Here is a 27,355-nt window from a genome sequence, read left to right on the forward strand (position 1 = left end):
TTCAAGTTCCTATTAAACCTTTTCTCTCTCATCTTAAACCTAACCCTTGGGAAAAGACTGAGTGCATTCACCCTGTCTATGACTCTCATAGTTTTTAAAAAGATCACATGGTAGTTTCCTGCTCTCCAAGGAATAAAATCCAATCCATCTAACTCCACTCTGCATCCTTATTATCATGCAAAATTAAATTTCTCACTCTATCTCAGTAGATGTGACAATAATATACATAGTCATAGAACACTATGGCATAGAAATAAACCCTTCAGCCCATCTAGTTCATGCTGAAATTATAATCTGCCTAGTCCCAGCAACCTGAATCCAAACCATAGCTCTCTATAACCCTCACATCCAAGTACCTATCCAAACTTCTCTTAGAAGTTGAAATTGAACCTGCATCCACCACTTCTGTTGGCACTTTGTTCCATGCTCTCACCACCAGCTGAGTGAAAAAATGCCCACTCATGTTCGCCTTAAACATTTCACCTTTTGACATTAATACATGACCTCTAGTTCCAATCTAATTCAGCCTCAGTGAAAAAAGCCTGTTTGCATTTACCCTATCTATATGCTTCAAAATTTTGCATACCTCTATCAAATCTACTTTCATTCTCTTACACTCGTGAATAAAGTCCTAATTTATTCAACATCAACTCCCACCAACCTCATTGTAAATTTTCTCCATACTCTTTCAGTCTTATTGTTGCCTTTTCCTGTAGGTAGGTGACCAGAACTGTATACGGTACTCCAAATAAGGCCTCATCAACATCACATTAACATTCTAGTTCCTGTACCCAATACATTGATTTGGCCAATGTCCCAAAACATCTCTTTACAACTCTTCCTAACTTGATGCCACTTTCAAGGAATTATAGATCTATATTCCCAGATCACTCTGTTCCACCATACTCCTAAATGCCCTATCACCACCGTGCAAGTCCAATGCCGGTTTGGCTTCAAAAAGAGCAACCTCACACTTGTCTGCATTAAATTCCATCTGCCAGTTTTCAGCCTATTGTTCCAGATGGTCCATATATCTTGGTGTCATCCACAAATTTATTAATCTAGTCAATTCCATTATCATCCAGATGACAACAGAGCAGAGATGGCTGAAGTTTCCGGGAATAGTTCATAAGGCACAGGACAGACATGTCCCACAAAGGAAGAAGCAAACTCTAGGCAAACTCAAAAGTCTTATGCTGGACAAGTCACCTGGACCAGAAGGACTACATCCCAGAGTCCTAAGAGAGGTTGCAGAAGAGATACAAATGCATTGGTCATGATTTTTCACGATTCACTTGATTCTGGCATGGTCCCAGAGGACTGGAAGATTGCAAATGTCACACTACTCTTCAAGGGTGGAAGACAAAAGAAAGGTAATTATATGCTAGTTAGCCTAACCTCAGTGGCTGGGAAAATGTTGGAGTCTATTATTAAGGATGCTGAGTACTTGGAGACTAATGCTAAAATAAGTCAAAGTTAGCATGGTTTCTGTAAAGGGAAATCTGGCCCAACAAATCTGTTAAGAGTTCTTCGAGGAAGTAACAAGCAGGGTGGACAAAGGAGAGGCAGTAGGTGTCACTTACTTGGATTTTGAGAAGGCGTTTGATAAGGTGCCACACTTGGCTGTTTAACAAGTTAAAATCCTATGGCGTTACAGTAAAGATACTGGCATGGATAGTGGAATTGCTGACAGACAGAAGGCATTGTTTGGGAATAAAAGGGCCTTTTTTGTTGGCTGCTAGTGACTAGTGGTGTTCCTCAGGGGTCTGTACTGCGACCACTACTTTTCACATTGTTTGTCAGTGATTTAGATAATGGAATTGATGGCTTTGTGACAAAGTTTGCTGATGATACGAAGATAGGTGGAGGGGTAGATAGCGCTGAGGAAACAATGAAATCACAGCAGGACTTAGACAATTGGGAGAAAGGGCAAAAAAGTGGCAGATGAAATACAGTGTTGGAAAATGTATGATAATGCATTTTGGTAAAAGGAACAATAGTACAGACTATTATCCAAATGGGGAGAAGGTTCGAACATCAGAGATGCAGAGGGACTTAGGAGTTCTTGTGCAAGACTCCCAGAAGTTTAATTTACAGGTTGACTCTGTGGTAAAGAAGGCAAATGCAATGTTGGCATTTATTTCAAGGAGAATAGAATGTAAAAGCAAGAAGATAACGCTGAGCCCTTATAAGAACTCCCACACATACAGGAGGCTATCCCGATGGCCAGCCGCCGTAGCCATCAGCGGCGGCTGGCCCTGGCGTTTCCCGGGAACTTGCAGGGCAGGCTTCTGCACCCCACCGCTGGTGGTAGAAACACCATTGTTCGTTGGGCTCCCCACCCCTGCCTCTGGGGTTAGCGGGCTCTGTGTCCGGGCCTGGTCTGGTTTTCTGCTGGGAGCGTGGCCTGGTGATCTGTGCGATGGACGCCCCACTCACCTTCTTGGCGTTCCACCTTCCAGGGGCCGCTGAAATCCACGTCAGACAGCAGCAGGCGTATGTCCTCGGGCAGCTGCTCCAGGAATGCCTGCTCAAGCATGAGGCAGGGTTTGTGTCCGCCGGCCAGAGACAACATCTCATTCATTAAAGCCGATGGAGGTCTGTCTCCCAAGCCATCCAGGTGCAGTAAACGGGCAGCACGCTCGTGCCGTGAGAGTCCGAAAGTCCTTATGAGCAGGGCTTTGAATTCCATATACTTGCCGTCCGCTGGGGGAGACTGTACGAACTCCTCAACCTGGGCCGCTGTGTCCTGGTCGATGGAGCTCACCACGTAGTAATAACGTGTGTCCTCTAAGGTTATCTGCCAAACGTGGAATTGGGCTTCTGCTTGCTGGAACCAGAGGTGAGGTTGCAGCATCCAGAAGCTTGGCAGTTTCAACGAAACCGCATGAACAGATGCGGCGTCGGTCATCTCCAGTCCAAAAATCGTTTGGACTGTCGGGGTCACCAATTGTAGCGGGGTGCTACACGCAGCGCTAAAATAACGACACGGAGTCGGTAAACTGCAGTTAAAGAAGATTTTATTCGAACTTCACAGCCTTGCTTTAAAGCCTCCCTGATCCCGCTCTCCCCGGGCGCGGATGCTGTGGGGGGCACGTACTCACAATCCCCCGCAGGCTTTTCCCTTTGTTGGTGAAGCAGACCTGGCGCCCTTTTGGGACTGGCCTTTGTGCCAGCGCGCTGGCTATTTGTGAGCCAGTTCGAGTGCGCTAGGAAGTGGGTCGCCACAATGTTGGCATTTATTTCAAGGAGAATAGAATGTAAAAGCAAGAAGGTAATGCTGAGCCCTTATAAGAACTAGACAGGCCACACTTGAAGTATGTGAACAGTTTTGGGCCCCATATCTCAGAAAGGATGCATCAGCATTGTAGAGAGTCCAGAGGAGGTTCACAAGGATGATTCCCGGAATGTATGGGTTTAACATACGAGGAGTATTTGGCAGCTTTGAGCCTGTACTCAGTGGAATTTAGATGAGTGCATGGGGATCTCATTGAATCCTACTGAACGTGGAAAGGACTAGATAGGGTGAATGTGGAGAGGAAGTTTCCTATGGTGGGGATATCCAGAATTAGTGGGCACAGCCTCAAAACTGAGGGGCAACCTTATAGTACAGAGGTAGTGGAGGATATTTTTTTAAGCCAGAGCGTAGTGAATCTGTGGAATACTCTGCCATAGACTGCGGTGGAGGCAAGTCCATGAGTATATTTAAGGTGGAAGTTGATCATTTCCAGATCAGTGAAGGCATGAAGGATATGGCAAGAAGGCTGGAGTGTGGGGTTGAGTGGTTCTGGGATCAGCCATGATAGAATAGCGGAGCAGACTCGTTGGGCTGGATGGCCGAATTCTGCTCCTATGTCTTGTGGTCTTATGGTCTAATCCAGTTTACTGTCTTATTCTGAATGCAAAGTGACTGAACATTTGTGGTGAACTACATATACCTGTCTGGACACGCCCCCCCCCCCCCCCCCCCCCGCTGACTGCTCCTGTGGCTCCTCCCGCAGACCTCGGTATAAAGGCGATTGGAGCCACTGCTCCTTCCTCAGTCTCCCGGATGTTATGTGGTGGTGGCTTGCTGCTTGTGCTTTCTTCCAGCCAATAAAAGCCTACCTTAACTCACGTCTCCGAGAGTTATTGATAGTGCATCAACATTCTTGACCAACCTTCCATGCGGGACCTTGTCAAAGGGCTTACTAAAGCAAGTATACAAATTAGATTGCTCCTGTAAGGTAACCCTCACACGATGAAGTTCAATGTTCTATAAGCTTTCCTCATTGTTGTAGCAGCATGCTGGTCATCGGTGCCAGTTATACAAGCACATCCCAACTCCTTTGAACATAACCCAGTCTCTCACTAGTTCAAAAATATCTTCTTTGTGTGCACAGTGATAACTTCACCTTTTCCCACATTTTGATGTAATGACTAGACCCAGTGGTACTACACCAATTACCAGAGGGCGCAGGCACAGAACAGAGGGACATCCATTTAGAACGGAGAGGAGGATGCATCTCTTTAACTAGAGATTGGTGAATTGTGGAATTCATTGCCAGTGAGCTATGGAGGCCAAATCATTGTGTTAACCAGAGGTTGATAGGTTCTTGATTAGTCAGGATGTCAAAGGTTCCAGGGACAAAGCAGAAGAATGGAGTTGAGAGGGATGATAAATCAGCCATGATGGAATGGCAGAGCAGACTTTTGGCTGTGTTAGGGAATTCACCGCAATAACTTAAAGAAAAGGATTCACTGGCACTTAGAACAACAAGAACTGATCAGGGGAAATCAGAAGGGTTTTGTTGACTGAAGATATGGGGAGAAGGCAGGAACGGGGTACTGATTGTGGATGATCAGCCATGATCACATTGAATGGCAGTGCTGGATCAAAGGGCCGAATGGCCTACTCCTGCACCTATTGTCTATTGAAGATCGAAGCAAATAATTTGTTGACATTGTTGAAAGATGTAATTAAGTATTTAGATGACAATTATCTGCCTGATTCCCTTAAAAGCAAAAGACACGTGGTGCCAATAAAAAAGTACTTCCCCACCCCCTTGTAAGTTTTCATGTTTTATTGTTTTACATTGAATCACAGTGCATTTAATTTGTTTTTTGTGACACTGATCAATATAAAAAGACTCTTTCATGTCAAAGTGAAAATAGATCTCTACAAAGTGATCTAAATTAATTTGAAATAAAAAACACAAAATAAATGATTGCGTAAGTATTCTCCCCCCCCCCCCCCCCCCAATAATATGACACACCAAATCATCACAGGTGCAGCCAAAATGGAGATCTGTTTTTGGAGACCTGTGAGCAGTCAAGGTGCTTCAATTGACTGTAGTAAAAATACACCTGTATCTGGAAGGTCCAACTGCTGGTGAGTCAGTATCCTGGCCAAAACTGCACCATGAAGACAAAAAAATACTCCAAGCAACTCCGCAAAAAGGTTATTGAAAAGCACAAGTCAGGAGATTTCCAAGTCACTGAATAGCCCTTGGAGTACAGTTAAGTCATCATCAAGAAATGGAAAGAATATGGCACAGCTGGAAGTCTGCCTAGTGAAGGCAGGCCTCAAAAACTGAGTACTGTGCAAGAAGGGGACGAATGAGGGAGGCCACCAAGATATCGATGACAACTTTACAGGAGTTACAAGCTTCAGTGGCTGAGATGGGAGAGACTGCACATAAAAAAACTGCTGCATTACACACAAAATGCTGCAGGAACTCAGCAGACTAGGCAGCATCTACAGGAAAAAGTACAGTCAATGATTCAGGCCAACACTCTTCAGCAAGACCGATGGTCTCAGCATGAGATTGTGTGTGTTGCTTAGGTTTCCAGCATCTGCAGACTTTATCTTGTTTGTGATACAAAAATTGTTGCTCAAGTGCTTCACCAATCATAGAAAACACAGAAACACAGAAAAAACCTACAGTACAATACAGGCCCTTCGACCCACAGCGCTGTGCCGAACACATACTTACTTTAGAAATTACCTCGGGTTACCCATAGCCCTCTATTTTTCTAAGCTCCATGTACCTATCCAAGATTCCGTTAAAAAAACTCTATTGTATCCGCCTCCACCACTGTTGCCAGCAGCCCATTCCACACACTTACCACTCTCTGTGTAAAAAACCTACCCCTGGCATCTCCTCTGTATATACTTCCAAGCACCTTAAAACTGCTCTCTCGTGCTAGCCATTTCAGCCCTGGGAAAAAGCCTCTGACTATCCACACGATCAATGCCTCTCATCATCTTATACACCTTTATCAGGTCACCTTTCATCCTCCATTGCTCCAAGAAGAAAAGGTTAAGCTCACTTAACCTTTTCTCAAAAGGCATGCTCCCCAATCCAGGCAAATTCCTTGTAAATCTCCTCTGCACCCTTTCTACAGTTTCCACATCCTTCCTATAGTGAAATGACCAGAAATGAGCACAGTACTCCAAGTTGGGTCTGACCAGGGTCCTATATAGCTGTAACATTACCTCTCAGCTCTTGAATTCAAACCTACAGTTGGTGAAGGTCAATTCACCCTATGCCTTCTTAACTACAGAATCAACCTGCACAGCAGCTTTAATTTTCCTATGGACTCAGACCCCAAGAATCCTCTGATCATCCACACTGCCAAGAGTCTTACCATTAATACTATATTCTGCTATCATATTTGACCTACCAAGACGAATCACCTCACACTTATCTGGGTTGAACTCCATCTGCCACTACTCAGCCCAGTTTTGCATCAATGTCCCGCTGTAACCTCTGACAGCCCCAACCTTTGTGCCATCAGCAAATTTACTAACCCATCCCTCCACTTCTTTATCCAGGTCATTTATAAAAATCAGGAAGAGTAGGGATAGTAGTGTGAAATGTGAGGAGGATGTTAGGAGAATGCAGGGTGACTTGGACAGGTTGGGTGAGAGGGCAGATGCAGTTTAATGTGGATAAATGTGAGGTTATCCACTTTGGTGGCAAGAACAGGAAGGCAGATTTCTATCTGAATGGTGTCAAATTAAGAAAAGGGGAAGTACAACAAGACCTAGGTGTCCTTGTTCATCAGTCACTGAAAGTAAGCATGCAGATACAGCAGGCAGTGAAGAAAGCTAATGGCATGTTGGCCTTCATAACAAGGGGAGTTGAGTATAGAAGCAAAGAGGTCCTTCTGCAGTTGTACAGGGCCCTGATGAGAACACACCTGGAGTATTGTGCACAGTTTTGGTCTCCAAATTTGAGGAAGGACATTCTTGCTATTGAGAGTGCAGCATAGGTTCACGAGGTTAATTCCCGGAATGGTGGGACTGTCATATGTTGAAAGATTGGAGCGACTGGGCTTGTATACACTGGAATTTAGAAGGATGAGAGGGGATCTGATTGAAACATATAAGATTATTAAGGGATTGGACATGCTAGAGGCAGGAAACATGCTCCCGATGTTGGGGGAGTCCAGAACCAGAGGTCACAGTTTAAGAATAAGGGGCAAGCCATTTAGAACAGAGTTAAGGAAAAACTTTTTCACCACGAGAGTTGTGGATCTATGGAATGCTCTTCCTCAGAAGGCAGTGGAGGCCAATTCTCTGGATGCTTTCAAGAAAGAGTTAGATAGAGCTCTTAAAGATAGTGGAGTCAAGGGATATGGGGAGAAGGCAGGAATGGGGTACTGGCTGTGGATAATCAGCCATGATCACATTGAATGGTCGTGCTGGCTCAAAGGGCCAAATGGCCTACTCCTGCACCTATTGTCTATTGGGTCCCTGAACAGATTTCTGAGACACACCACTGGTGACTGACCTCTTTGCCTTCTGTAGGGAAGCCAGTTCTGGATCCAAAAAGCATTGTCCCTTTGGATCCTATGCCTCCTTTCTTTCTCAATAAGCCTTGCATGGGGTACTTTATCAAATGCCTTGCTGAAATGCATATACACTACACTTACGGCTCTACTTTCATCAATGTGTTTAATCACATCCTCAAAAAATTCAATCAGGCTCATAAGGCACGACCTGCCTTTCACAAAGCCATGCTGACTATCCCTGATCATATTATGCCTCTCCAAATGTTCATAAATCCTGCCTCTCAGGATCTTCTCCATCAATTTTCCAACTACTGAAGTAAGACTCACTGGTCTATAATTTCCTGGGCTATCTCTACTCACTTCCTTGAATAAAGGAACAACATCTGCAACCCTCTAATCCTCTGGAACTCCTCCTCTCCCCCATTGGCAATGCAAAGATCATTGCCAGAGGCTCAGCAATCTCCTCCCACACCTCCCACAGTAGCCTGGAGTACATCTCGTCCGGTCCCGGTGACTTAGCCGACTTGATGCTTTCCAAAAGCTCCAGCACATCCTCTTTCCGTTGTAAGAGTGGAAAAGAGAAAGCCACTGTTGAGAAAAACTCACATGAAATCTTGGCTAGAATCTGCTGGAGGCATATGGGAGACTCTGAAGTCAGTCAGGAGAAGGTCCTATAGTCTGATGAAACCAAAATTGAGCTTTTTGGCATCAGACTAAATGCAACAACACCACACATCATCAAAAACACACCATCCCTACCATGAAGCATGGTGGTGGCTGCATCATACTGTGGGGATGCAGGCCATGGAAGGCTTGTGAAGGCAGAGGGTAAAATGAAGGCAGCAGGCAAACTATAGGAGAATCCTGCAGGAAAACCTGATGAAGTCTGCAAGAGAACTGTGACTTGGGAGATTTGTTTTCCAGCAAGACAATGACCCCAAGCATAAAGCCAAAGCTACAGAGATATAACTTAAAAACAACAAAGTTAATGTCCTGGAATGGCCAATTCAGAGTCCAAACCTCAATTCAATTTTAGATTTGAGGCTGGACTTGAAAATGGCTGTTTACTCATGACCTCCATACAATCTGACAGTTTGAGCAGTTTTGTAAAGAAGAATGGGGAAAAGTTGCAGTGTCCAGATGTGCAAAGCTGATGGAGACCTATCCACACAGACTCCAGGTTGTAATTGCTGCCAAAGGTGCATCTACTAAATACTGTCCTGAAGGCACTGAATACTTATTCAATCAATTATTTTGTGCTTTATATTTACAATTGAGATCACTATTAATTATAAATTGTAATGATTGCACATTTAGACGGAGAAGATTAACATGAAGATTTTTACTCCTCATGTACATGAAGGATGCAAGAAATAAAGTCAATTTAATTCAATTCACTTTGTAGAGATCTGTTTTCACACTAAGGAGTCTTTTTCTGTTGATTAGTGTCAAAAAAGGCAAATTAAATCCACTGTGATTCAATGTTGTAAATGAAAACTTCTAATAAGTGTGAGTACTTTTTACAGGCATTCGACCCATCGATTCTGCTCAGCCATTCCATCATTGCTAATTTATTATCCATCTCAACCCCATTCTTCTGCCTTCTCTCCATAACCTTTGATGCCCTGACGAACAACCTATTAACATCTGCTTTGTGTTGCCAACAATGACTTGGCCTCCACAAGTTTAATCCTAAATACAGTACAAAAGTCTAGTTTCAATTTTCTTCAAAAGTGGAAATGTTACTGTAGGAGCCATACATCTGTTGTCTATCTGCATTGTATTCTGTGTTGCGTGTCAATTATGTTAACTAATCACATGAGTGGGGGTGCGGTAAAGGGAATAAGTGATGTATTTGTGCTTTGTTCAAAGGGCAGTTTGCAGCTGGGAACAACAGATGTCATATCTTTTGTTGACCAATCAATTACGCTTAACTTACTTTTGGGTTTGCTTAGGTTTCATTGCTTCAGGATTGTATGTTTGCTAATTGCTAATGAAGGATCAAACACATATCCTCTACTTTTAGAACAATCATCATTGGAGCTGAGAGCACATCATACAAGTGTAACAAATCCATGAGGGTCACCAGCTGCTATTCATTTGGATAGAATTGGCTGTTAGTCACACTGTGACTTTGCTTTGCATGACTCCACCAGTTTAGGACCCAAAATGGAGATAATGAGTTGATCAAGAATTGTGTTCCCAGAGTTGATAAGAAATTTACTCACTTAAAGCAGAAGTATCATCTTCAGTCAACGAACAATCATGAATATCAAACACTTGGAGTTCTGTGATGTTCAGTAAATGTGTTGCTGATTCCTTGAAACCACCAGCAATGCTGTTACGTGATAATACCAGTTTTCTCATAGCAGGAACATGGTTCAGTGCAACACCTGCAGGAATTGGAACAATCCATATTTTTTGCATCAGCTTTAGAATGCAGGTCAGAATGAGCAAGCATATGGAAAGTTTTTGCAAAGTTTGTTTTCAATTGAAGGCAACTTAATATACATATCTAAATTATGAGAGGTATAACTAGAGTAGATAGTGTTTTTTTCCAGTATGTAAATGTCAAATATCCGTAGGAATAACGTCAAGATGAGAGGGGTAAAATTGACAAGATTGATGAGTGCTTTTTTAAAAAATTCAGGAAAAGGTGCCTGGAACACTGAAGGAGGAAATGGTGAAAGCAAACATAATGGTAACCTTTCAGAGAGATTTAGAATGGCATCTGAACAGAAAGTGAACTAAGGGTCAGAGACCATGCAGAGACTGGGAAGGTAAGAACAGCAGCTGAACAGAAAGTGAATTAACAGACAGAGACCATGTGGAGACACAAGACCATGAGACATAAGAGCAGAATTAAGCCACTCAGCCCATCAAGTCTGCTCCGCCTCCAACATGGCTGGTCCCGAATCCCACTCAACCCCATAAACCTAACTTCATCATACTCCTTGATGCCCTGACCGATCAGGAAATGATCAACTTCTGCCTTAAATATACCCATAGACTTAGACTCCACCGCAGTCTGTGACAGAGCATTCCACAGATTTACTAATCCTCCAGAACTCTCCCGTTCCCATTGATGATGCAAAGATCATGGCCAGAGATTCAACAATCTCCTCCCTCGCCTCCCACAGTAGCCTGGGGTACATCTCATCCAGTCCTGGCGACTTATCCAACTTGGATGCTTTCCAAAATCTCCAGCACATCCTTTCTTAATATCTACATGCTCAAGCTTTTCAGTCTGCTGCAAGTCATCACTACAATCACCAAGATCCTTTTCCATAGTGAATACTGAAGTAAAGTATTCATTACAACACACACAAAATGCTGGTGGAACACAGCAGGCCAGGCAGCATCTATAAGGAGAAGCACTGTCGACATTTCAGGCTGAGACCCTTCTTCAAGATTCATTAAGTACCTCTGCTATTTCCTCTGGTTCCATACACACTTTCCCAATATCACACTTGATTGGTCCTATTCTTTCACGTCTTATCCTCTTGCTCTTCACATACTTGTAGAATGCCTTGGGGTTTTCCTTAACCTGCCTGCTAAGGCCTTCTCATGGCTTCTTCTGGCTCTCCTAAATTCCTTCTTAAGCTCCTTCCTGTTAGTCTTAGGATCTTCTAAATTTCTAACATTACCTACCTCTCTGAACCTTTTGTAATCTTTTCTTTTCTGCTTGACTAGATTTATTACAGCCTTTGTACACCACGGTTCCTGTACCCTACCATAACTTTCCTGTCTCTTTGGAATGTACCTATGCAGAACTCCACACAAATATCCCCTGAACATTTGTCACATTTCTTCCATGCCTTTCCCTGAGAACATCTGTTCCCAATTTAAGCTTCCAAGTTCCTGCCTGATAGCCTCATAAGTCCCCTTTCTTCAATTAAACACTTTTCTAACTTGTCTGTTCCTCTCTCCAATGCTATTGTAAAGCAGACAGAATAATGATCAATATCTCCAAAATACTCTCCCACTGAGAGATCTGACACCTGACCAGGTTTATTTCCCAATACCAAATCAATTACAGCCTCTCCTCTTGTAGGCTTATCTACATATTGTGTCAAGAAACCTTCCTGAACACACCTAACAAACTCCACCCCATCTAAACCCTTTGCTCTAGGAAGATGCCAATCCATATTTGGGAATTAAAATCTCCCACCATGACAACTCTGTTATTATTATACCTTTCCAGGATCTGTTTCCTTTTCTGCTCCTCAATATCCCTGTTACTATTGGGCGGCCTGTAAAAAACACCCAGTAGAGTTATTGACCCCTTCCTGTTCCTAAACTCCACCCACAGAGACTCCGTAGACAATCCCTTCATGATGTCAACCTTTTCTGCAGCCATGACACTATCTCTGATTGACAGTACCACACCCCCACCTGTTTTCCCTCCCTCCCTGTCCTTTCTGAAACATCTAAAACCCAGCACTTGAAGTAACCATAACTGTCCCTGAGCTATCCAAGTCTTTGTAATGGCCACCACATCATAGCTCCAAGACTGTCCAAGTACGTCCAAGCACTTTTCACTTCTAACAGCTCCTTGACACTCAGACTTCTGGCACACTGCTATTATCTTCCATAGTGAAGACTGATGCAAAGTACCCATTAAGTTCGCCTGTCATTTCTTTGTTTCTTATTACTACCTTACCAGCATCATTTTCCAGGGCTCCAATATCAACTTTCAACTTGCTTTTATTCTTTATATAGCTGAAAAGAGTTTTGGTATCCTGCTTTATATTATTGGCTACTCTGCCCTCATTTTTCATCTTAGAAACAGAGAGGGTTAGTTCAAATTGGGTCATAGGGCCTATTACAGTGCTGCATTGATCGATGAATTCTGCCATAAGCAGACTCAATAAATGAGAATGAATCAGAATCAGGTTTCCTATCACTGGCAGATGTCATGAAATAAGTTTTTTTTGCTGCAGCAGTACATTGCAATATAAAATAATAAAACTATAAATTCCAATAACTATTTACTGTATATAAAAAATAAATAAGAGGAATAAATAGTGAGGTTGTGTTCATGGGTTCATTGTCCTTCAGAAATCTGCCAGTGGAGGGGAAAAGCTGCTCTTAAAACAATTGAGTGTGCATCTTCAGGCTCCTTACTTCCTACTGGATGGTAGTAATGAGAAGAGGGGATACGTTTTTAAGAAATAAAGCTAATTTAAACTAATCTGGCAGGGAGATGGAGTAATAATTCTAAGGATAGGGCTGTTGGTTTATGAGCAGATGCAGTGTTTAGTGATGCAGATGCACTGTCGGGAAGTACAGGCAGATGATTAAGGACAAATTGCATTCAGTGGGATGCAGTGTAAAGGGGGACAGAATCGAAAAGGGTGATGGATACAGGACTAAAGGTGTTATATTTGAATGCACACAGTAGATGGAATAAGTTAGATAATCTAGTAGCACAGATAAAGATTGGCAGGTAAGACGTGGGCATCACTGAGTTATGGCTGAAAGGAGATTATAATTGGGAGCCAAAGAGAAGGCATATAATAGAGCAAAAATCAGTGGGAAGTTAGAGGAATGGGAAACTTTTAAAAACCAACAGAAGGCAAATAAAAAAGGTATAAGGGGGAAAGATGAAATAGGAAGGTAAGCTAGTCAACAACATCAAACAGGATACAAAAGTCTTTTTCCAATATACAGAGTAAAAGAGAGTTGAGAGTAGGTATTGAACTTCTGGAAAGTGATGCTGGAGAGGTATTAATGGGGAACAATAGCAGGCAAACTGAATAAGTATTTTGCATCAGTCTTCACTGTAGAAGACTCAAGCAGTATGGTGGAAGTTCAAGAGTGTCAAAGGTCAGAAGAGTGTGGAGTTGGTATTACTAGGGAGAAGACTTCTGGCTGTTCACCCTCTCCCTGAAATGGTGCTTAACATGAGAGAGCACCGTTTTAAGGTGCTTGTAAGTAGGTACAGAAGAGATGTCAGAGGTAAGTTGTTTTTTTTTATGCAGAGAGTGGTGAGTGCGTGGAATGGGCTGCTGCTAACGGTGGTGGAGCTGGATACGATAGGGTCTTTTAAGAAACTCCTGGATAGGTACATGGAGCTTAGAAAAATAGAGGGCTATGGGTAACCCGAGGTAATTTCTAAAGTAAGTACATGTTCGACACGACATTGTGGGCTGAAGGGCCTGTATTCCAAGTCTTCTATGTCTCTAAATATAGTAATTTAGAGAGTGATCTTATTCCTCTAAATTTTAAAGAATACAGCTGCAGACTACTGCATTACTCCTGATGCTCCTTACATTACCGACCAGGAAGAGGGTATGAAATCATGAACAAGGATGTGCTATGTTGAGGACTTTGTGGTCCACAATGGGCTATAGTAAAAGTGAGTGGTCAAAAAATGGCAAAATTAAGTGTGAGGTCATGCACTTTATAAGAGGAAGCAAAAAGCAGAATCTTATGTAAACGGAGAATGAAGTTCAGCGGGATCATGGTGTTCTAGTTTATGAATTACAAGAAGTTAGCAGGCAATAGTCAGGGGAATAGACAGTAGATTCCATGGATGTGAACAGGACACCCGGATGGTATGTTGCCTCCCAGGTGCCAGGGTCATTAACATCTCAGATTGTGTTCACAGCATTTTAGAGGGGAGGGAGAGTAGCCAGATGCCTTGGTGCCAATGACATAGGAAAGAAAAACAAAGAGGTCCGGAAGAGAGCGTTTAGAGAGCTGGGCAGAAAGCTGACAAGCAGGACCTCCAGTGTCATAATTTCTGGGTTGCTACCTATGCCATTTGCCAGTGAGGATAGCAACAGGATGATTTGACACTTAAATCTGTGACTGAGATGCAGGTGCAGGGGTAAGGGCCTCAGGTTCTTGGATCATTAAGATCTCTTCTGGGGGAGATATGACCTGTAGAAAAGGAATGGGTTGCACCTGAACCATAAGATATAGGAGCAGAAGTAGGCCATTCAGTCATGGACTGATCCAATTCTTCCAGTCAACCCCACTCCCCTGCTTTCTCCTCATACCCTTTGATGCCCTGGCTAATCAATAACCTATCTCTGCCTTAAATGCACCAAATGATGTGGCCTCCACAGCTGTTTGTGGCAACAAATTCCATAGATTTACCACGCTCTGACTAAAGAAATTTCTCCGCATCTCTTTTCTAAATGGACATCCTTCAATCCAGAAGTCATGGCCTCTTGTCTTAGATTTCCCTACCATAGGAAATAACTTTGCCATATCTAATCTGTTCAGGCCTTGTAACATTTGGAATGTTTCTATCTCTACTCCCTTTCTTGAATAAGGGAATAACATCTGCAACCCTCCAATCCTCCAGAACCTCTCCTGTCCCCATTGATGATGCAAAGATCATCACCAGAGGCTCAGCAATCTCCTGCTTCACCTCCCACAGTAGTCTTGGGTACGTCTCGTCTGGTTCCGGAAACGTATCCAACTTGATGCTTTCCAAAAGCTCCAGCACATCCTATAACCATATAACCATATAACAATCACAGCACGGAAACAGGCCATCTTGGCCCTCCTAGTCCGTGCCGAACCCTTAATCTCACCTAGTCCCACCTACCCATACTCAGCCCATAACCCTCCACTCCTTTCCTGTCCATATACCTATCCAATTTTACCTTAAATGACACAACTGAACTGGCCTCTACTACTTCTACAGGAAGCTCATTCCACACAGCTATCACTCTTTGAGTAAAGAAATACCCCCTCGTGTTTCCCTTAAACTTCTGCCCCCTAACTCTCAAATCATGTCCCTCTAGTTTGAATCTCCCCTACTCTCAATGGAAACAGCCTGTTCACGTCAACTCTATCTATCCCTCTCAAAATTTTAAATACCTCGATCAAATCCCCCCTCAACCTTCTATGCTCCAATGAATAGAGACCTAACTTGTTCAACCTTTCTCTGTAACTTAATTGCTGAAACCCAGGTAACATCCTAGTAAATCGTCTCTGCACTCTCTCTAATTTATTGATATCTTTCCTATAATTCGGTGACCAGAACTGCACACAATATTCCAAATTTGGCCTTACCAATGCTTTGTACAACTTTAGCATTACATCCCAACTTCTGTACTCAATGCTTTGATTTATAAAGGCCAGCGTTCCAAAAGCCCTCTTCACCACCCTATCTACATGAGACTCCACTTTCAGGGAACTATGCACAGTTATTCCTAGATCTCTCTGTTCCTCTGCATTCCTCAATGCCCTACCATTTACTCTGTATGTTCTATTTGGATTATTCCTGCCAAAATGTAGAACCTCATATTTCTCAGAATTAAACTCCATCTGCCAACGTTCAGCCCATTCTTCTAACCGGCATAAATCTCCCTGCAAGCTTTGAAAACCCACCTCATTATCCACAGCACCTCCTACCTTAGTATCATCGGCATACTTACTAATCCAATTTACCACCCCATCATCCAGATCATTTATGTATATTACAAACAACATTGGGCCCAAAACAGATCCCTGAGGCACCCCGCTAGTCACCGGCCTCCATCCCGATAAACAATTATCCACCACTACTCTCTGGCATCTCCCATCTAGCCACTGTTGAATCCATTTTATTACTCCAGCATTAACACCTAACGACTGAACCTTCTTAACTAACCTTCCATGTGGAACTTTGTCAAAGGCTTTGCTGAAGTCCATATAGACTACATCCACTGCCTTACCCTCGTCAACATTCCTCGTAACTTCTTCAAAAAATTCAATAAGGTTTGTCAAACATGACCTTCCACGCACAAATCCATGCTGGCTACTTCTAATCAGATCCCGTCTATCCAGATAATTATAAATACTATCTCTAAGAATACTTTCCATTAATTTACCCACCACTGATGTCAAACTGACAGGTCTATAATTGCTAGGCTTCCTTCTAGAACCCTTTTTAAACAATGGAACCACATGAGCAATACGCCAATCCTCCGGCACAATCCCCGTTTCTAATGACATATTAAAGATCTCCGTCAGAGCTCCTGCTATTTCTACACAAACTTCCCTCAAGGTCCTGGGGAATATCCTGTCAGGACCCAGAGATTTATCCACTTTTAAATTTCTTAAAAGCGCCAGTACCTCCACCTCTTTAATTGTCATAGGTTCCATAACTTCCTTACTTGTTTCCCACACCTTAGACAATTCAATATCCTTCTCCTTAGTGAATACCGAAGAGAAGAAATCATTCAAAATCTCTCCCATCTCCTTCGGTTCCACACATAGCTGACCACTCTGATTCTCTAAGGGGCCAATTTTATCCCTCACTATCCTCTTGCTTTTAGTATAACTGTAGAAACCTTTCGGATTTACTTTCACCTTATTTGCCAAACCAACCTCGTATCTTCTTTTAGCTTTTCTAATCTCTTTCTTAAGATTCCTTTTACATTCTTTATGTTCCTCGAGCAATTCCTTTACTCCATGCTGCCTATATCTATTGTAGACATCCCTCTTTTTCTGAACCAAATTTCTAATATCCCTTGAAAACCATGGTGCTCTCAAACCTTTAACCTTTCCTTTCACCCTAACAGGAACATAAAGATTCTGTACCCTCATAATTTCACCCTTAAATGACCTCCATTTCTCTATTACATCCTTCCCATAAAACAACTTGACCCAATCCACTCTCTCTAAATCCCTTCGCATCCTCTTTCTTAAAGTCTATATACTCAAGCTTTTCAATCCACTGCAAGTCATCCCTACAATCGCCAAGATCCTTTTCCATAGTGAATACTGAAGCAAAGTATTCACTAAGTTCCTCTGTTGTCTCCTCCGGTTCCATACACAATTTTTGACTGTCACACTTCATTGGTCCTATTCTCTCACGTCTTATCCTTTGTTCTTCACAAACTTGGAGAATGCCTTGGGCAAACACAAGGAATTCTGCAGATGCTGGAAATTCAAACAACACACACAAAATGCTGGTGGAATACAGCAGGCCAGGCAGCATCTATAAGGAGAAGCACTGTTGATGTTTTGGGCCGAGACCCTTCGTCAGGACTTCTTCAGAATGCCTTGGGGTATTTTTTAATCCTGTTCGCCAAGGCCTTCTCACGGCTCCTTCTGGCTCTCCTAATTTCATTCTTAAGATCCTTCGCTAGCCTTACAATCATCTAGATCTCTATCATTATCTAGTTTTTTTGAACCTTTCGTAAGCTTTTCTTTTCTTCTTGAATAGATTTTCAAATGCCTTTGTACACCACAATTTCTGTAGCCTACCATACTTTCCGTCTCACTGGAATGTACCTAAGCAGAACACCATGCAAATATCCCTTGAACATTTGCCACATTCCTACCATACATTTTCCTGAGAACATCTGTTCCCAATTTATGCTTTCAAGTTCCTGCCTGATAGCCTCATATTTCCCCTTACTCTCAACACTTACCGAACTTGTCTGTTCCTATCTCTTTCCAATACTATGGTAAAGGAGATAGAATTGTGATCACTATCTCCAAAGATTACAGAGGACATTGATAGGATGCAAAACTGGGCTGAGAAGTGGCAGATGGAGTTCAACCCAAATAAGTGTGAAGTGGTTCATCTTGGTAGGTCAAATATGATGGCAGAATATAGTATTAATGGTAATACTCTTGGCAGTGTGGAGGATCAGAGGAATCTTGGGGTCTGAGTCCATAGGACGCTCAAAGCAGCTGTGCAGGTTGACTCTGTGGTTAAGAAGGCATACGATGTATTGGCTTTCATCAATCGTGGAATTGAATTTAGGAGCCGAGAAGTAGTGTTGCAGCTATATAGGACCCTGGTCAGACCCCACTTGGTGTACTGTGCTCAGTTCTGGTTGTCTCACGACAGGGAGGATGTGGAAGCCATAGAAAGGGTGCAGAGGAGATTTACAAAGATGTTGCCTGGATTGGGGAGCATGCCTTCTGAGAATAGGTTGAGTGAACTTGGCCTTTTCTCCTTGGAGCGACCTGATTGAGGTGTATAAGATGATGAGAGACACTGATCATTTGGATAGTCAGAGGCTTTTTTCCCAGGGCCGAAATGGTTGCCACAAGAGGACACAGGTTTAAGGTGCTGGGGAGTAGGTACAGAGTAGATGTCAGGGTTAAGTTTTTTACTCAGAGAGTGGTGAGTGCGTGGAATGGGTTGCCGGCAACGGTAGTGGAGGCAGATACGATAGGGTCTTTTAAGAGACTTTTGAATAGGTATATGGAGCTTAGAAAAATAGAGGGCTATAGGTAAGACTAGTAATTTCTAAGATAGGGACATATTCGGAACAACTTTGTGGGCCAAAGGGCCTGTATTGTGCTATAGGCTTACTATGTTTCTATGTTTTCTATCTCCTGCTGGAATTTGTAATCCACATCCCAGCTGCTGTTTGGAAGACAGTATTTGTTGCTTTCTATTCAAACTGCACAATGTCTCTGTGGCTCTGTAAATCATCCCACCAGCTGTGATTATGCCTCATTTCCTGCCTGTCCTTTCTGTCATCTCTGTTGCATGCTATCTTTGATTTATTTCTGTTTTCCCCTTCCTCAGCCCTATCACTCCAGTTCCCATTCCTGTTAAATTAGTTTAAACCCTCTCTAACAGCTCCGGTTGGATATTGGACTCCTTTAGGTTCAGGTGTAACCCATCCTTTTTGTACAGGTCGTACCTCCCCGAGAAGATGGCCCAATGATCCATGAATCTGAAGTGCTGCTCCCTATACCAGTCTCTCAACCACATATTAATATGCCTGTTCATGTTATTCTTTCGCTCGTTAGCTGGTAGTACAGGCAGTAATCCTGCGATTACTACCCTGGAGGTCCTGCTTTACAGCTTCCTACCCAACTCCCTGAATTCTCTCTTCAGGATCTCCTCCATTTCCCTACCAATGTCGTTGGTTCCAAAGTGTACCAAGTCTTCTAGCTGTTCACCCTCTCCCTTCAGAATACCAGAACCCAGACATCCCATATCCTGGCACCCGGGAGGCAACACGAGATGCGGATATCTCTATCAGGCTGACAGAACCTCCTGTCTGTTCCCCTCACTATGGAATCCCCTATGACGACCGCATTCCTCATCATCTTCTCTCCCTCCTGCACAACGGGATGAGGCTCAGTGCCAGAGACCCAATCACCGCGGTCGCCTTCTGTCAGGTCAATCCCCTTATCTAAATCCAAAACGAGATAACAATTACTGAGGTGGATGGCCACAGGAATGCTTTCTACAATCTGAGCTCTTCACTTTCCTTCCCCAACAGATACCCTGCCTCATCTTTCTGAATTCCAGTGAGCACAGACCCAGAGCCATCAAACGTTCCTCGAATGATAATCCTTTCATTCCTGGAATCATCCTTGTGAATCTCCTCTGGGCCCTCTCCAATGCAAGCACATCTTTTCTAAGGTAAGACACACAAAACTGTTCACAATGCTCAAGGTGAGGTCTCACCAGTGCCTTATGAAGCCTCAATATCACATCCTTACTCTTGTATTCTAGACCTCTACAAATGAATGCTAACGTGGCATTTGCCTGCTTCACCACTGACTCAACCTGCAACTTAACCTTCAGGGTGTTCTGCACAAGGACTCCCAAGTCCCTCTGCATCTCAGATTCCTGGATTTTCTCCCCATTTAGAAATTAGTCCACACATACCAAAGTGCATGTCCATGCATTTTCCAACATTGTATTCCATTTGCCACTTCCTTGCCCATTCTCCTAATCTGTCCAAGTCCTTCTGCATCCTACCTGTTTCCTCAACACTACCTGCCCCTCGACCAATCTTTGATTCATCTGCAAACTTGGTAACAAAGCCATCTATTCCATCATCTAAATCATTTATATACAGCATAAAAAGAAGTAGTCACAATACCAACCCCTACTGACCACCACTAGTCGCTGGCAGCCAACCAGACAAGGACCCTTTTATTCCCACTCACTGCCTCCTACCAATCAGCCAATGCTCTAACCAGTTAGTAACTTTCCTGTAATACCAAGGGCTCTTAACTTAGTATACAGCCTCATGTGTGGCACCTTGTCAAAGGCCTTCTGAAAGCCCAAATATACAACATCCACTACAACCCCTTCATCTATCCTACTTGTACTTTCCTCAAAGAATTCCAACAGGTTTGTCAGGCAAGATTTTCCCTAAAGAAAACAATGCTGACTTAGTACTATCTTGTCCTGTGTCACCAAGTACTCCATCACCTCGTCCTCAACAACTCACTCTAACAACTTCCCAGATGCTGAGGTCAGGCTAACTGGTCTATCATTTCCTTTATACTGCCTTCCTTCTTTCTTAAAAATTGGGAGTGAAATTTGCAATTTTCCAGTCCTCTGATTTTTGAAAGATCATTTCTAATGCCACCACAATTTCTAATGCTTCAGAACACTAAAGTGCAGTTCCTCTGGTCCAAGTGACATATGTATCTTTAGGTCCCTCAGCTTTTTGAGCACCTTCTCTCTTGTAACAGTAATTGCACCCACTTTTCTTCCTTCAAACAGTACATCAGGCATAGTGCTAGTGCCTTCCACAGTGAAGACTCATATAAAATACTCATTTAGCTCATCTGCCTCTCCTTGTCCATCATTATTATTTCTCCTGCCTCACTTTCTAGCAGTCCTATATCCATTCTTATTTCTCTTTTATTTTTTAACGTACTTGAAAAAACATCTCATTTCCACTTTGATATTATTTGCTAGCTTGCTTTCATAATTCTTCTTGGATCTGTTCTGGGGTCCCTTCTCCATGTGATTTTTATAAATGATTTGGATAAGGAAGTGGAGGGATAGGTTAGTAAATTTGCTGATGACATAAAGGTTGGCTTTGTTGTGGATAGTCTGGAGGGCTGTCAGAGGTTACAGCAGGACACCGATAGGATGCAAAATTGGGCTGAGAAGAGGCAGATGGAGCTCAACCTATATAAGATCGTTTTGGTAGGTCAAATATTAAGGCAGAATATAGTATTAATGGTAAGACTCCTGACAGTGAGGAAGATCAGAGAGATCTTGGGGTCTGAGTCCATAGGACGCTTAAAGCAGCTGCGCAGATTGACTGTGTGGTTAAGAAGGCATTGGTGCATTGGACTTCATCAACTGTGGTATTGAGTTCAACAACAGTGTGATGGAGAAACCATTACAGCAGGAAGAGGTGGAGCGAAGCGCTTGTGACAGCACTGAGTGCTGGGAAGCAGCTGAGGTGAGCATGCTTTAAAAAGGTGTGCGCAGCGGGTACCCGGGACAGTGTGATCGAGAAACCGTTGCAGCAGGAAGAGAAGGAACGAAGGGCTCGTGAGATATATTGGCAGGGACAAATAAAAGGATGGGTAACTGAAGAGGAGCAACCAGTGGTGTGAGTGGCTCAGGGTAGGAGTGGAGCTTTGAGGCTTTGGCTCGAGAGGCAGAGGACAAGCTTGCTCCAAGTAAGGTAAGGCCGGGTAAGTTCCTTCAATTAATTGTATTAACTTAGGAGTAGGTAATGAAGGCAGCAGTTAGGGCAGTCATGTGCTTCGTATGCAGGATGTCAGAAGTCAGGGACAGCACAATTGTCCCTGATAACTACACCTGTAAAAGGAGCATCCAGCTGCAGCTCCTGACAAACTGAGTTAGGGAACTGGAGCTGGAGCTGGATGAACTTCGGATCATTCATGAGGCAGAGGCAGAAATAGACAGGAGTTTCAGGGAGATCGTCACTCCTAAAAGTCAGGCGGCAGGTAGCTGGGTGACTGTCAGGAGAGGGAAGGGGAATAAACAGGAAGAGCAGAACACCCCTGTGGCCATTCCCATCAACAATAAGTATATTGTTTTGGATACTGTTGGTGGGGACGACCTACCAGGGACAAGTTGTAGTGGTTGTGTCTCTGGCACCGAGACTGGACCCTCAGCTCAGAAAGGAAGGAGGGAAAAAGACCAGAAGTGATAGGGGATTCGATAGTTAAGGGTACAGATAAGAGGTTCTGTGGGAGAGATCGAGAATCTCGGATGGTCTATTGCCTCCCTAGTGCCAGGGTCCGCGATAGCTCGGATCGAGTTCTCAGTATTCTCAGGATGAAGATTGAGTAGCCAGATGTCGTGGTCCATGTAAGGACCAATGATATGGATAGGAAGCAGGAGGAGGTCCTGCAAAGAGAGCTTATGAAGTTAGGAGCAAAGTTGAAAGACAGGACCTTCTTAAGCTCCTTCCTGTTAGCCTTCTAATCTTCTGAATCTCTAACATTACCTAGCTCTCTGAACCTTTTGTAAGCTTTTCTTTTTTCCTTGACCAGATTTATTACAGCCTTTGTACACCACCCTCGGGTAAGGTGGGCTGGTTGAGAGAGAGATTGCATCATCCCAACCTGATTGACACCTGCGACCCCGTGAGGAAGTATAAAGGAGGGTCTAAGGGGGACAGCCCCTTCAGAGACACCAAGAAGACACGAGAGTGATCCCGCTGTAGCGGGAAGCCATTCTGAAGGAAGCCACGTGCGTTAGATTCCGGGATTGGAATTTGTGGCTGGAATCACGGAAAACCGCTTTTAACTACATCGGGGAGAGGGAACCAACGCTCCCCCGATTCCATGGAACCTTCATAAAGACCCGGTAAGTTTTTCCTCTTCTCCCCAATCTCTCTCTCTCGGTCGTCCCACGTGAAACCCAGCGATTCCCAAAAGGCTGAAGCCTGCAGACTTCTGAGTGACTTTTATATCTCCAACGGACAATATATTAACCCCGAGACAACAGTAGAGCTCACTTCTTAATGATGATTATTACTATACCCGCGCTTTAGATTGAGTATTGACGACGTGCATTATCTGAATGTTTGTATTAACCTTACTTTTGTGCCCCTTTATTAATGAAAACGTTTGAAAATAGTGACATCAGACTTCAACTGACCTCTCTATCTTTGCTGGTAAGTTACCCAGTTACGGGATACGTAACACAAGAAGGAAACAAATACTATATATATTTTGTATTGTTTTATCAACAGTTTTCACCATACGTTAATGTGGAAGAGTGAACAGTAAATGGTTAATCTTACTGCGATCATGCCTTCATTGACTACGGTTTACCTTGGTGTTTAGTTCAGAGTTCCTACACCTGTATGAGAACACTACACTGTCACTCAAACTGGACCCCCTACAACTCACCTACAGACACGACTGATTGACAGACGATACAATAGCCACTGCTCTACATACCGTCCTTACACATCTGGAGAAGGATGCTCATGTGAGAATGCTGTTCTCGGACTACAGTTCAGCATTCAACACCATAATTCCCTCCAGGCTCAACAAGAAGCTGAGCAGATAGTCAGAGTGGGCTGCCTCATCTCTGCCCCACTGACCCTCAACACAGGTGCCCCTCAGGGCTATGTACTAAATCCCCTCCCCAATGACTGTGTCACCACACACAGCTCTAATCTGCTAATTAAATTTGCCAACGACACTACATTGATTGGCCTTATCTCAAACAACATCGAGATAGCCTGCTGGGAAGAAGTCATCTTTCTGACACAGTGGTATCAAGAAAACAATTTCTCCCTCAATGTTGCAAAAACAAAGGAGCTGGTTGTGGTCCTCCAGCAGAGGAGGACAAAGGGATTAATTAGGAAAGGGAAAAAAGATTATATAAACCATATAACAATTACAGCATGGAAACAGGCCATCTCGGCCCTTCTAGTCCATGCTGAATGCTTATTCTCACCTAGTCCCACTGGCCCACACTCAGCCCATAACCGTCCATTCCTTCCCTGTCCATATACCTATCTGATTTTACTTTAAATGACAATACCGAACCTGCCTCTACCACTTCGACTGGAAGCTCATTCCACACAGCTACCACTCTCTGAGTAAAGAAATTCCCCCTCGTGTTACCCTTAAAATTTTGCCCCCTAACTCTCAAATCATGTCCTCTTGTTTGAATCTCCACTACTCTCAATGGAAAAAGCCTATCCACGTCAACGCTTATCTATTCCCCTCATTATTTTAAATACCTCTATCAAGTCCCCCCTCAACCTTTTACATTCCAAAGTATAAAGACCTAACTTGTTCAGCCTTTCCCTGTAACTTAGGTGCTGAAATCCAGGTAACATTCTAGTAAATCTTCTCTGTACTCTCCTTGTTTTGTTACTATCTTTCCTATAATTCAGTGACCAGAACTGTACACAATATTCCAAATTCGGCCGTATCAATGCCTTGTACAATTTTAACATTACATCCCAACTCCTATATTCAATGCTCAGATTTATAAAGACCAGCATACCAAAAGCTTTCTTCACCACCCTATCCACGTGAGACTCCACCTTCAGGGAACTATGCACCATTATTTCTAGATCACTCTGTTCTACTGTATTCTTCAATGCCCCACCATTTACAATATATGTCCTATTTGGATTTATTCCTACCAAAATGTAGCACCTCACACTTATCAGCATTAAACTCCATCTGCCATCGTTCAGCCCACTCTTCTAACTGGCCTAAATCTCTCTACAAGCTTTGAAAACCTACTTCATTATCCACAACGCCACCTACCTTAGTATCATCTGCATACTTACTAATCCAATTTACCACCCCATCATCCAGATCATTAATGTATATGACAAACAACATTGGACCCAATACAGATCCCTAAGGCACACCACTAGTCGCCGGCCTCCAACCTGACAAACTCCACCACTACTCTCTGGCATCTCCCATCTAGCCACTTTTGAATCAATTTTACTACTTCAATATTAATACCTAATGATTGAACCTTCCTAACTAACCTTCCATGCAGAACCTTGTCAAAGGCCTTACTGAAGTCCATTAGGACAACATCCACTGTTTTACCCTCATCAACTTTCTCGTAATCTCTTCAAAAAATTCAATAAGATTTGTCAAACAGGACCTTCCATGCACAAATCCATGCTAACTATGCCTAATCAATTATGAGAGAAAGCTGGCAGGGAACATAAAAACTGACTGTAAAAGCTTTTATAATTACGTGAAAAGAAAAAGATTGGTCAAGACAAATGTAGGTCCCTTACAGTCTGTAACAGGTGAATTGATCATGGGGAACAAGGACATGGCAGACCAATTGAATAACTACTTTGGTTCTGTCTTCACTAAGGAGGACACAAATAATTTTCTGGAATTAGTAGGGGACCGAGGGTCTAGTGAGATGGAGGAACTGAGGGAAATACATGTTAGTAGGGAAGTGGTGTTAGGTAAGGGATTAAAGGCAGAGAAATCCCCAGGGCCAGATGGTCTGCATCCCAGAGTGCTTAAGAAAGTAGCCCAATAAATAGTGGATGCATTAGTGATAATTTTTCAAAACTCTTTAGATTCTGGATTAGTTCCTGGGGATTGGAGGATGGCTAATGTAACCCCACTTTTTAAAAAAGGATAGAGAGAGAAACCGGGGAATTATAGACCGGTTAGCCTGACATCAGTGGTGGGGAAAATGCTAGAGTCAGTTATCAAAGATGTGATAACAGCACATTTGGAAAGTGGTGAAATCATCGGACAAAGTCAGCATGGATCTGTGAAAGGAAAATCATGTCTGACGAATCTTATAGAATTTTTTGAAGATGTAACTAGTAGAGTGAAAGGGGAGAACCAGTGGATGTGGTATATTTGGATTTTCAAAAGATATTCAAGGTCCCACACAGGAGATTAGTGTGCAAACTTAAAGCACACGGTATTGGGGGTATGGTATTGATGTGGATAGAGAATTGGTTGGCAGACAAGAAGCAAAGAGTGGGAATAAACGGGACCTTTTCAGAATGGCAGGCAGTGACTACTGGGGTACCGTATGGCTCAGTGATGGGACCCCAGATGTTAACAATATATATTAATAAATTAGATGAGGGAATTAAATGCAGCATCTCCAAGTTTGCGGATGACACGAAGCTGGGCGGCGATGTTAGCTGTGAGGAGGAGGCTAAGAGGATGCAGGGTGACTTGGATAGGTTAGGTGAGTGGGCAAATTCATGGCAGATGCAATTTAATGTGGATAAATGTGAGGTTATCCATTTTGGTTACAAGAACAGGAAAACAGATTACTATCTGAATGGTGGCCGATTAGGAAAAGGGGAGGTGCAACGAGACCTGGCTGTCATTGTACACCAGTCATTGAAAGTGGGCATGCAGATACAGCAGGTGGCGTAAAAGGCGAATGGTACGTTGGCATTCATAGCAAGAGGATTCGAGTACAGGAGCAGGGAGGTTCTACTGCAGTTGTACAAGGCCTTGGTGAGACCACACCTGGAGTATTGTGTGCAGTTTTGGTCCCCTAATCTGAGGAAGGACATCCTTGCCATAGAGGGAGTACAAAGATGGTTCACCAGATTGATTCCTGGGATGACAGGACTTTCATATGAAGAAAGACTGGATCGACTAGGCTTATATTCGCTGGAATTTAGATGATTGAGGGGGGATCTTATTGAAATGCATAAAATCCTAAAGGGATTGGACAGGCTAGATGCAGGAAGGTTGTTCCTGATGTTGGGGAAGTCCAGAATGAGGGGTCACAGTTTAAGGATAAAGGGGAAGCCTTTTAGGACCGAGATGAGGAAAAACTTCACACGGAGAGTGGTGAATCTGTGGAATTCTCTGCCACAGGAAACAGTTGAGGCCAGTTCATTGGCTATATTTAAGAGGAAGTTAGATATGGCCC

The 27,355-nt window shown here is 43.2% G+C and overlaps 1 protein-coding gene across 5 annotated transcripts in view; it reads right to left on the bottom strand.

Annotated features, from left to right (window-relative positions):
- Positions 1-27,355, bottom strand: part of lrrc31 (leucine rich repeat containing 31) — a 251,951-nt gene that overhangs the window by 93,114 nt on the left and 131,482 nt on the right. For 4 of the 5 annotated variants that reach the window (XM_059991201.1, XM_059991177.1, XM_059991193.1 and 1 more), the window contains one exon: positions 10,008-10,172. The exons of the other annotated variant lie outside the window; for it this stretch is intronic. In XM_059991201.1, the coding sequence (XP_059847184.1) occupies positions 10,008-10,172 (165 nt within the window). The remainder of the gene's footprint in view (positions 1-10,007; positions 10,173-27,355) is intronic. 5 annotated transcript variants of the gene reach the window in all.

This window comes from Hypanus sabinus, chromosome 2 (assembly GCF_030144855.1).
Source record: "Hypanus sabinus isolate sHypSab1 chromosome 2, sHypSab1.hap1, whole genome shotgun sequence".
Taxonomy (NCBI): Eukaryota; Metazoa; Chordata; class Chondrichthyes; order Myliobatiformes; family Dasyatidae; genus Hypanus; species Hypanus sabinus.